Source organism: Neodiprion fabricii, chromosome 3 (assembly GCF_021155785.1).
Source record: "Neodiprion fabricii isolate iyNeoFabr1 chromosome 3, iyNeoFabr1.1, whole genome shotgun sequence".
Lineage (NCBI taxonomy): Eukaryota > Metazoa > Arthropoda > Insecta > Hymenoptera > Diprionidae > Neodiprion > Neodiprion fabricii.
Window position 1 is genome coordinate 17,409,994 of NC_060241.1, and position 12,971 is coordinate 17,422,964.

General features: G+C 36.6%; 1 protein-coding gene across 4 annotated transcripts in view; it reads left to right on the forward strand.

Annotated features, from left to right (window-relative positions):
* The first annotated feature begins 2,117 nt into the window (after window positions 1-2,117).
* The window catches only part of LOC124177564 (protein expanded-like), a 139,546-nt gene continuing 128,692 nt past the window's right edge, over window positions 2,118-12,971 (forward strand). For 3 of the 4 annotated variants that reach the window (XM_046560063.1, XM_046560066.1, XM_046560067.1), the window contains exon 1: window positions 2,118-2,766. Coding sequence is in view for 1 of the 4 variants with exons in the window: in XM_046560067.1 (XP_046416023.1) it covers window positions 2,740-2,766 (27 nt within the window). In the remaining 3 variants the exon portion in view is untranslated. The remainder of the gene's footprint in view (window positions 2,767-12,971) is intronic. The other variant, XM_046560064.1, reaches the window with a different exon arrangement.

Sequence of the window (12,971 nt, forward strand, 5' to 3'; positions counted from 1 at the left end):
AAAGCCACAAGAAACGGTAAACTTGGTAGTAGCTGTCTCCACTGCAAAGAGAATAGCAATAATGTACAACGATTTTATTGAATGTAGTGAATTGATAACAAATGGTTTTTCGCACATTCGCATACAATTACTTTACTACTATTGTAATTGAAGCAGACGAAGGCGTATCCCTCTCAAGTCTTGCTTGAAAATTGCGAACAATTTCTGTAAAAATATTTTACCCGACGGGTCATTCGATTAGAGATCAAGTGAAGACCGATTTTGAAAGTAGTGAAAGCGATTCCTAACTTTTCAAGCAGTTTAATCATAATTCGAATTTGTTTCGAACTTGTTTCAACCTAACTTCAAGGAGTTTCTAACGACTTCTAAGAGATTTTAAGCGATTTCAAGTGGTTTCAAAATGATTACAAACTTGACGGTTTGAAAATAATTTCAAACCAATTATAAGTGGCTTCCAAGCAATTGCAATCAAAAAAGACTTGCGTTTTTAACGAGTCAATATCCGCGCCATTTTAGTACTGTTTGTAGATAAGTTTGGAATAGACGCCTGTTTACAATGTTGTTTGTATGAGAACATTCATAACGAGTTGCTGTGATTTTGCTACGAAATGGTATCTCTGGTTAAGAGGGGTCAAATGCCTCTGTTTCCGGATTTTCAAATTATTCTTTCAGAAATCTTTTTACAATCAATAGTGTATTCTATTTTCGATCAAATTTCATGACGCATCTACAGCAGTTACGATAAATCAGAGAGAATCTGGATTTTTTTAATCAAAAACACTGATGTAATTACGGTAATTCGGAAAAATATTCCGGCCAGCAAAAATTGTGCTGATACCACAAGAAAAACTTGGTTGCTTCTGTCATGACAAAGTTTCGTAAAACACGAAACTGTTGTCGGAATTCTCCATCATGCAGGTGCGTATCCAAACAAAATTCTTGCATCATTGTTATTGTTCACTGTGTTTATTTTTCATCACCTCGTATAATGGTGATATAAGAAAACGATTAAACATTAAGCTGAGGAATGAGGAGATCGTTATTTTCACGAAGAAACGGAAGTTTAATGACAAAAGGATTCGATACGTATATGCGGTTTAGTTGCACCCTATAACATCACCGAAGGTGAAGTCGTGTTGGAAATAAGTTTTTATTTAAAAGTATGGGATTTATTAGCTACTAAACCAAATAAAACAAACCATATGCTTGATGGTATTTAACGTGTGTACTTGATTGTACAGTTTGTCAATTAGCCTTGTCGCACCCTTCGTACAAGTTTGTGGGTAATTTCAAGTTTCAAGTATCAGGCTGAAAACATTCGACTCATCTCTTGTTAGACTCGAATAATGAATAACAATTAATTCAACATTTTGTGACACGGATTTATTTTCGTTGATTTCAATTTCTGGGACGCAGAGTCCGACTAAATTAACAGATAAACTGTTACCTAATCGAATAGTACCTAGTACCCAGTACCTGATCGAATTATTGCCTCGTGAAAAGAAAAAAAAAAAATCAATGAAAAACACTGTTTTTACAACAGGAGTGTCCGAATAGTGGTCAAAGAGATGACAATCGAATCCGAATGTTCGAACAACTATAATAATAGTTCAAATTATTCGGTAGTTTGACAATTTAGTGCCCTTAGGTACGGCTTATTGTTAGTGCCATTTCACACTATACTCGACAATAGGTAGCATGAGTAGGTCAATCGCTATTCTTCCATCATTAGTTAAGGTGCCCAGTACGAAATGAAAACCGAATGATTCAAATTGACCTAAATAATTCGAAAAATTCGAATCGCACGTAGAATTCAAAATATTCGATCAGTGATTTTGACTTGTTCGCTTACTCCTAGTTTCCGCCGCTTGTTATTTTTTTTTTTCTCCCAATATCGTGTAGCACGATACGTGATTCCTCTCGATGCGAAGAGAATGCCTAACAGGTATGCATGGGAGAATGAAATTAGTTGGCGGATCGGTCGCGCGGCGGCGCTGACGAAGGGGGCGCTTGACCGCCGAGGTTAGGTTAGTTAGGCGCGCACCTCGCGGCGACTGGCGAGCCCGAACCTGGAGGAATCGGCGTGTGCCGAATGCCAACAGTCACCCGCCGACTGCCGGTACCGCTGGTCGGTTTTTGTCGCAAGTCAGTTCAGAGCAGCGATCTCTGTGCACGCTTGCGGCGTCTTTGCATTTGGCATTCGTCAGCGAGCCGCTAAACGGGGTTGGTGATAAACTGGTGCTCGAGGTGGTGCAGTGAGAATGGTGAATGCGTATCCCAGAATGTGAACAATTATTTCGGCGGCAAATTGTAGTCGCGGAAGCGTGTTCTGCCCGTAATAACAGTGCATCGGAAGTCGAGTGAGTGCCCGCGATTCTACGAGCACAGTCGATAAGATAGATAGATAGATAGATAGATAGATAGATATTCGAGATAGACGTCGGTTACGAGTTTCTCTCTCTTTTTCTATCTTCCTATCTCTCTCTTTCTCTATCCCCCCCTCTCTCTCTCTCTTTCTCTTTCTCTCTCTTTATTTTTCTCTTTCTCTCTTTCTCTCTCGCTCTCTTTCTTTCTCGTTTCCCGCGGTGTGCTGTGTGTACGTAAGAAACGCACGAGTGTTGAGTTTACCGCCGCGATCATCTGTCGCGCGCGTACCGACCGGTACGCGTATGCACGATTATTTTGTGTACAGTTGGATTACTCAAAACCGATGGCATTTGGAATGCCGCCTCTGGCTGGATGAACGTCTCGGCCCCCGGCGGAGAGGTGAGTTTGTCAATTAGTCAGTCAGTCAGTCAGTCAGTCGGATATTGGTTCGCCGGTCGCTCACGTGTTAATTTCCAAATCGAAAATACTTGTTATTCTTCTCCCTCCACGCGGCGATTGCAGCATAGGCCGCGTGCGCTCCAGAGTCTTTCTCCTTTCCGAGAGAATCCCGGCAGCTCAACGCACCGCGTCAGCGTTACGCCGTTTAGTTGGATTATCAGATTCCACCGACTCGTATCGGAGTCGCGTTGACGGCGGCTCGCTCAACGATCATTCGACTAGATTGTCTGAATCAAAAGTTGGGAAGAGAAAAGGAACAGTTTGAAAAATCACCGGCAGTTTTATTTTTCGCCAATACCTGAAAGTGGGCACGAAAGGGTTTCAAAATAATTCAATTATGGTGTTTTTTTTTTTTTCAAATCCCTTTCTAATATTTTTTGACTCTGAAGACTTTTTTAATAACTTTCACATTGTATTACGGTCATAACGAGAAAATATTATTGTTTTCGAATACATATCTGTTATACCGTGCTGATAATTCAATTTTAACCACTTTGGAGGTAACTATTTGTAAAATTTCATCCAAGCGAGCTCTGAAGATGAATAAAATAAACTTAAAAACATAAGAATCATATTGATAAATCCGTTTCTCCAATTGATGGTATCTTGGCTTGCGCTATTCATGTGTTCAGATTCATTTCCCTCATATAGTAGGGATGTCGTTTCGTTTTTGTTCACTGTCATCCGTGCAAATAACGTTCCTGAAGATTCTTCGGATGACTATATCTCTTTTTCCTACAACTGTTCATTCACCTTCAATGTCTAAAGATAAAGATGAAGAATAAAGATCGACGGAGACTGCGAGTTATGAGTATTTATTTTGAAGTAGGCGAAATGGCGCGGAGGTAATAACAGTGTCCTACACTTACCGACTCGTTTACAGGATGAAAATGTTGATCGAGTCAGTAATGGTAGGAAGCTTCTGTACCGAAGCTCTCCACCCGTCGTTCGACAAGCTGCAGCGAGCTTTAAATGTCTGCCTTTAACAATATGCCTTATACAAATTGTTGGATGGTAAAAATAAATTCTATTCCACCGTGTTCCGTTCAAGCGTAATACTCAAGTGTAGTATCGCCTTAATAATAAATACGCACAATCCTCTGTCTTTTCACGTCGAGCCTCGACATTGTCATTCGGAATCAGTACAATAGGTACTTGCAGCGTACGACACTGAATCATGAATGGTGTTCGTGATAATAATCGTCGAGCAAGAAGCATGCACGCCTTCAGATCTCGTTACATTTAATTAAAATCATTTATTCACCTTCGCGTAACGTGAACTGTGACGAGGCGTGAAAGGTCGATGTAACTTCTCTCCTTGCCCTCCTCCTCCTCCTTCTTCACAACTGCGGAACTAAACGAAAACCATTTCATCATACGCGTGATTGTCCTGATAACTTTTGCCTCATCTTGCTTAGACCTTGTTATGCGTGACATTAGATCAAACATGATTCTGTGGTACGGTTACATGTATTTGGAAATTTAGGATCCTTACGGAAAATTTGTCAACTTTTCGTTCGGAATACATGTTTTTATTGGGAAGGCCTTAAAGGCGATTTTATCCTGTTAAATATTTCTGCACGCGTTAACCTTGCGTGGTTCAATTTCATGTGTTATTTTTACTGGTATATAAATCGAGTTCAGAAACATTTCCAATACTGAGTAGTAAAATTGCATAATCATTCTATTTATTTACATATTCCACGGAATTCCTAAACGGATTCTTTTACTAAATGCTCACTGTCCTAGATCGTGTTCTGAGAATTCTTTGTACGTATATTTACTCGCATAGCCGACCTGCTTGCGTGTTTCGTCCTTCTTTGTCTCTCGCAAAGATATACGACCATGCAGTTTCGTGACAGTAATTGTTTGAAGCGAAAATTAGACCAGCTGCTTAATTATGTTGGTTTCTTTTTTTGTTGTTTGTTACGTATTAACAATTAAGAGTCTGAAAGTTCAGGGAGAAGAGAACCGCTTAAAAAATGTTCAGTAATGTTATTTGCGCCACTGATAATGATGACGAATGAAACAACAACCCTCTTATGCAATAGAAATGAATATAAGCGAATTCGAACAATGAGACTGAAGTTAGCAACGTTAATGTAACGGAACATCCGGGAAAAAGTCATCATTGCGGAATTTTAGAACGAGTCTCAAACAGTCGGCTTTTCAAAATAAGTGTTATGTTTATCGTAGTTTACTAAATTCAAGACATTCCTGAAGGTGCGAACTAACGAGTTTTCCTGTTATTGATTCGATTATAGCGTTTTCGGACTCATTTCACTGGAAGACATCACGAATTGTCTGAAATTTTTGGGAGAAATATTGCATTGTAACATGTTGTACGGGTAAATGTAATAGTTGAAAAAGATCTGTCGGAATATACAGTTTGTGCAAATTTATTTTCATCCAGTTTGGAGATAAGTATTTTGTTTTTTGATTTTAGGTGATTTTTGGACATCGCTATGATTGAAAAATTTAGCCCGAAACTATTAAAATCGGATAAAAAATACCAGAGTTGATTCAGTTTGAACGGTAACGTTATAAAACCTTTTCTCAAACAGCTAATTTTGCTTTGCTATATTGGAAATTGCTCGGATTCATTAATATTGTTGGATATTTTTTTTTTACGCTTACCAACTTTTGATTCACCGAGTCCAGCTCGTTGATTGTTTGCCGTTTTGTGATCCTGCAAAGTTTTGCTACTATATTTTTCGATTGTGGTAAAAAATGAAAATAGTTTAGGACTGAGCGGTAAACGGAACTAAAAATTTCTCTCGGTACAGTTGGTTCTGAATTTGGGGTGCAAACTTCATACATGTATAATCCGCGTAACTTAGTCCCTGTGATTAAACGTAATATGGTGATATCCCAGGTATAACAGTACAGAAATGCCTGATTGTAGGCGCAGAACGGTTTCGCGGTCTTCGCTTCGGAGTCAAGTCTGAGTTGAATATTAATGGACGGAGTTAGGCTTTTATTTGGTCCTCGAGTGAAGAGGTATGCGGTAAGCATTTGTATGGTTACGATACTTTACAAACCTTTTTCGCACAGTTGCGGAGCGTCTCCAAGTGTGTTGGAAATTGTATAATAAGTCATTGCGTATCCGTACAACATATCCGGCATTTCATAATAATTTGTCCAACGTTTGGTTCTATGTATCCAGGATAGGCAGATGATCTTTCTTTTACGTCGCGGTGCAGTTGGCTACAAAATGTACTCGTGTTTATTTTTCAGAATTTTTTTTTTTTGGTCACTGCTTACTTCTAATTTTTTTCAAGGAACAAATTTTGTACCCACTTTTGTAATTTGACAAAAAAATCTCTAATATCCTGTGGGGAAACAACATGGTAAGTAATTATTTTCAGATGTTTTTTGAAATACACATGTTTCTTACTCTACTTGTCGAACCGATATCGAGAGATTTCATCCGATATCAAAAAAATTTACTATAAAAGATCAGATGGTTTCGTTCCTCAAAAATTTGCAAAAAAATTTTATCTCATTCATTTGTAAAGTCAAGTTCCTTGCTTCGGACTCTATGTTCCGTATGTATGTCCAAGGAAAACGCGATAGTAGGAAAATTTTACATTCTGGTACATGGGAAAATTTTTGGTGAGTGTATGTTCTTTTTTTTTTTTCTTTTTTTTTTTACTGAATATTTATTTTTGAGGTGTGATTTGCACGTTTCTTACGAGTCTAAGGGTAGAATGAGTAACCGTTGTAAAATTGCGCGTTCTTCTCACGCGATGAATTTCCCTCTCGAATATGCAACATCTTGAAATATCAAAGCATTGTAATTTCGTAACTTTTCCACACTCTACGAGGAAGTTGGAAAAGTTGCGACGCGCGTATTATAGTGATAACAAATAACAGTCTGCAGGAAACAGATCGATATTTTGAAACGGCAAAAACCCTTAAAATCAACCGTTCGTTGTACTTAGTCCCTAATTTTTTACGGCAAAAAGTTGCGATCCAAACAATTTATCGTGCGTACGGTGATCGCTGACTCTTTTTTCGTTCATTTTCATCGCTTTGCGGAACATAGCTGTTCGGTGTTCTTGCGATATGTCATCGTTTATTCATTCTATTGCCCCCCTCCCCTAGGGGGATTTGGCGGTATTCGCGTACAGAAAGAGACACAGGAGTGAGCATGCATTTAGCGGAATCCGTACGTTGTGCGGGTTCGGAATAGTTGGACCTGCACGATCTCCATATCTGTGACTTATGTATGCATTTAGTTATTGGGGACCTGTTCGTGTGAAGTGATTGACAGTTTGACGAAATCTTATGCGGGTCATCGATCGGCCAAAACTATGTATATGCCACGACGTTTGGATATACGTTATATCTTATTTTTATTTATTATATCCACGGCCGAACGCAAGAAGTGTAGAACATTCTAGAGGAATTTACAAGTGTGTGGGTATAACGGATGTTTTTTTTACGTATAACTACACACGGGCATTCCATGTCAAATCGATCGGTTATGACCGTCACTATCTTTGATTTTGTTGAATTTTTTTTTTCCAAATGGTAGTGGTATGTTCAAAATCCTCAATTTATGAAAAAAAAAAATGGGTGCGTGTACTTATGTACGCGCGTGAGAAGTTATACTTCTTTGGCATCATTAAAAAACAATAAAACAAATAACGGATGTCTTACATTATATTTAAATAATCTATTAAATTTTTGTCGCGAACTTTTTATTAAATGTTCTATTAAATTTATTTCTTTATTTTGTAAATATTAAAAAACCAATAATAAATATTCAACATTGATAATTTAATAATATTTAGTATTAATTATATTAAATAATGATATTTTGAGTTATATCAATAAATAATACATACGGATAACTAACCTCAATTATATTGGAGCACTTGAAAAAGTATTTTAGCACAATTTTTTCACTAATATTCACAAATTTTTCGAGACTTAATGAATTCGGTTGAGTGGGCAACTTCATCCTGTTAATTTTGTGTTACAGTGATGCGCGCGCATCTTGTTTCGAGACTTAATGAATCCGGTTGAGTGGGCAACTTCATCCTGTTAATTTTGTGTTACAATTTTGTGTTACAGTGATGCGCGCGCATCTTGAAATTTCACTCTCATCAGTTTTTCATAACGCGCCTAAAGAAGTATAACTTCAAAAAAAATGATTTTTATTGAGCCGCTTTTGAGACACATACATACAAACTTGTTCGAGGAATAATTTTTTTTATCCTTTGAGCACTCTGAGTGTTTCAGATTGACAAAAATCAATTTTGAAAGTTTTGAACAAATCGACAATGCCCTGAAAGATTTTCCACCGCATTAAAAGCATGTTAATAAAATTATGTATCACGTGATGCTAATTTTTTTTTTGATTGCATCAAAACTTTGGAGAGGTATAAGCTAAATTAAATTTGAATCGATGAAAATTGCTGAAATGCTTGAAAAACTAAACAATTGTATCATAATTTTGTCATGAGGTTCGTTTTCTTTTAGATGAAATTTTCAACACACGTTCAACATTGATCCTATCGAGTCCAAGTTTTTCCAAGTCCTCAAGGATGTAGAAAAAATGTCTACATCATAGTGTCAATCTTAAAATAATTATAATAAAACACGAATATTTCGAGGTTTTTGAGAATTTCAAACATAGTGGAACTTGGAGAAGATTTAAATATTTATAACTCAAAAGTGATTCTATAAAAAAGAGAAATGCTTACGTAATACGGGGATTTTGAAGATGTGGCTTATCGCCTCCTTAAAAGTTTTAACCAAATAAAAAATGGTGCGGATCGAAGGTGTTCGATTTGGCATGGAATGCCGTATACATGTATATTGTAGATGAATATTCATCCCCATTTTCGTTTATCCGTTGCATATTTACTTGTACTTGGTGGTATTATACTTATGTGTCCATGCCTGTTACCTCTAAACAAGCTTTCTCTCGTTTTCTTGGTGATTTATTTATTCAAATATTTGCAGCCCCCGTTGATTCCTTGTTTACAGAATCTTGCACGTATTTCTATACTTAAAACTACATACGAGGCGTTCACTACCGACTCAGCCACTTTTTTTTTCTCTTCTTGGATCTGTTTCATAATTGGTCATAAATTAGTAGTACTTAATTAAAGGCACTCCGTGAATTTTTTCAAATTTTTTAATTTTTTCGTTTCGGAAATATACTCGGAAATATATATATATATATATATATATATTTTAAACCCGTTCTTTAGCCTTCTAATTATTAAAAATAGAGTAATACTCAGACCGTGGGAGGAAAAAATAGTTTTGCGAATAACCAATAAAAAAATTGCGGATTGACAGTTCTCATGGCTTCGGATGAAGTAAAAAATTAAATAAATGAAAAATAAATGTGAAAATTTATATTATTATTTGATTGCTTTTATTCTGCGGGAGCGCAGAATGGCATGAAAATATCGAAGACAATAAAACCCTATGCTAGAACAAAGCTGATAAAATTTTAAGTACAATCAAATTCTCGGGAAGATTAGGAAGAAATATCGTGTAGAAACCTAGTTCAAATAGGATGCCCGCTTTAGGTTCAGGCTGTGATTCAGCTCACTCTTGCTTTCAAATGATCATTTCAGTTTCGTATATATTTACAGGCGAAAACTTATCCCTAGTCGAGAGAAAGGATGAGAATATTGTTGATCAGTCAAGTCATAAGACAGATCATCTCTAAAAGATTTAGTATTTTTTTAGTAGCCGTTCAGAAATTTCAAATAATTTCACAAGATTTTACGAGTCGTGCGCATTAGATTTTTAAAGCTGATCCTTTCACGTGAGGTAGAATTTATCCTGCATATACTTCAAATCTCATTTTTTAAGATTACAATATAGTACCATCCCTTTCGATGTGCGATACTTGCAGTCGGTGTTGCCAAATGTCGAGTACAACATATCGCTATATCAGTATCCAAAAATCTCTAGAAATCTCTAGATTGGACAATATCAAAAAAATCGACTGGTTTTTTTTCGAAATTCGAGTCGAAAATATTTTTCCAAATGACGAAAAAAGAATGCTGTCCAAGTTTGAGCTCTTCCTAGCAATATTTAGAGGTACAACATCGCGAATTTCTATTTCCCTTCAACGAATTGAACGCTTTATAAAAAAGGTCTCTCATCATTTTATGATAAATCTAACTCTTTCAAAAGTTATTTGAGATCAAAGGTCGACAAAGAGCCTTAAATAACTTGCAAAAGTCAAAGGTCAACAAAGGAATATTAATAACTCTGGAAAGTGTAGATTTATCATAAAATGATAACAGACCTATTTTGTAGAGCGTTCAATTCCTTACAACAATACGTTCTGGTTTTATCAGCACTCTAACGTATTCGTGAGTTATAAAAATCCAAAGCTAAAAAAAAATGTCCCATATTGTTCAAATGGGAAATAGAAAGTCGCGATGATACACCTCTGAATATTTAAATATTAGGAGCTTAAACTTGGACAATCTTCTATTCTCTTCATTTGAAAGAATATTTTCGACTTGAATTTTGGAAAAAAAATAGTCCATTTTTTTTATACAGCCTACTTTAGATATTAAAACCTCAGAAATCTCCAGCATTCGCCAAAAAATTGACGAACAATCTACACAATAGTTAGATTGCGAGAACACATCAGTGAAAATACTTGTGGTTATGTAAAGTACCGACGGTCGGTAACAAAAAGTATAATCTAACTTTTTCGGACATTATTAAAACTTGGTCTACTGATCGGACGGAAAATCGTTACGCTTTGATTATCCGATGCTCCTTCCCAAGTTGATTCCGCATAATGGGACATCGGCCTCGTCGTACAGTGAAACAAAAACATCGGTTATTAAAAATCCCTAGAATTCTCCAATTTTCTTAAAAAATCACCGTGGTTGAGACGTGTCGTAAAGCGGGGAAAAGAATTTCAATTCAATGTTCAAAAACTTGAGATTTAGCCACGGAATCACCGAATTGGCAACACTGCCCGAAGTCACCAGTTTTGGAACCAAACGAAAAAATTTGTGTCACCTCCGCTTCCGTCTCTCCTTCACTCTGCTGATATCTTCATAACCTGTTGTGTGGTACCGGCGAAACCGTCACGCTGAAGCCTCTGCACAAACACTGATTTTTTTTTTGTGCGGTATGCGACAAGTTCTGCATCAAGGATGCAGGTACAAGAAGCATTGCAAAACGAGGAGGACGAGTTAACGCATCTAAGCCTTGCATCAACTTCTTAGCTTATCTACACGCGTAGTGTTTCCAGCTCTGCGAGCATGTTGCGGAGGGAACGAAGCCATGATTTAGATTACTTTCATAAGGAAACACACTCTGAATCTGAATGTTATTTTACCGGCAGACTGAAGCGAAGTAAGAGCGGTCGGAATGTTTGCCAAGATGGAAAAAAAAAAACAAAAACGACGGTTGGGTTCGAGACTATTTTACCACAAAAAACAAGGTTAGCAAGAATCACTCTCAGTAAAGTATTCCTTGCACGAACCCGAATATTTGACAATTTACTGATTTTTGTATACAACAAAGTATGAATACATATTATTGAACTAGAAAAATTTGAAGCCAAGTTACCGAAAATTTATTCAAAAATTACGACTTTTAAAATCGTTAAATTTATACATCAGTTTATGGAGATGATATGCTCGTCACATTTTTGTTTAATAATTTATATATACCGAATAATTCTAGATGGCTGATACAAACTATCCTACTCTTGTAAAAATATCCGTTACGACGACAATAACGGAGCGTCACCGAATGTTTAAGAAAATAATAATAATAATAAAAGTTCGAGAAATGCCACAATCAGAAGAATTTTCTTAACTCTGACTTTTTAGGGGTTATGTTTAGTAATACAATTCATAACAAATTTTCGATTCCAGCTTGTCGTTAGGTGTAATAATTAATGATAACTCATTTTTATTAAGCGCCAGTCTAACTTACGAATGAGTTCAAGTTCACAAGTTTTTATTGATTTAAATTTGATTGTTCTACAACATTTTGATGCCTGTCCTCCGGACTTGACTCAAATTTTTAGTATACGGAGTGCGGATTGCTGAGAAACATTGTTCATTATTTGTGTGGAAATGTGTGGTAACAATTTTAATAACAAAAAAATATGTTATAAAAACCCAAGCACGTGTGTGTTATGTATTTACGAATGATTAGGAAGGGGTCCTACTTATATGCCCCGAAAAAATATTGTATTCTACGCAAGGAATACCTCAAGATGAGCATCTGGCGGTGATCTTGTAGAAGAGCTAGGCCGTAATATCCGTGAGCCTTTGAAGCTGAAAACATCCCTGGGAGATCATAAGGGGAGAGTCGGGTAAAGCGGGGAATTATAATGGAAATCCGTGATTGTGTATACATTTACTATTCGTAGGTATTGGAGTTTGAAATTTGCTCAACAGTCTAAACTTGAAAATCAACTGCGCATGTGCCAAACAGTTCAATCTCATTGGTCAGTGAAATTTTCCCGCAGCGATATTTTTGTCTGCGATGCAGGCGGGCCAACGTACACAAAATGTGTACGTTTGAATTTTCAAAGAGCACAAGCATTAAATTCGGACCGTTCTTTGAAGAATCAACTTTCCGACCCAATAACAAATGCTTCCCAAACCTTTCCAAGTCACTGCCTCAATTATTTAAGATTCTAACCTGGAAAATTCGTTTCAACTACAAAATGTAATGAAACGTGTTATCTTAATTGTTTAATATTGCGCGTCTTCCCTGAATGAGGTATACCTGTAAGATTAAAGTTGAAAAACAGTATATCTTACACTTGGCTGTCCCTTTTCGAGTGAATTGGGTAAACATCTCGGGAAATGTAAATGTTAATATAATACTGCTGATCAAGGTAGTTGCTAGTAATAATTAAGAATTAGAAAGCAGTAAATATATGCGGTAAGAAGTATGCAAATCCATAATTACATTTTTGCAGGTAGCCTGAAGATCTTCGATCAGGTCTGGTCTAAACGCCATGCATAAATTATCAAAAACAGCGATTGAAACCAGACCTCGACTCGATCGATATCAGTTTCTACAAAATTCGATATATTTCCCGAGATATTTGACCCGTGCAATAAAAATCCGACATCCACGCATGTAGGATCTTTGTACTGCACCAACTGGCATACCTA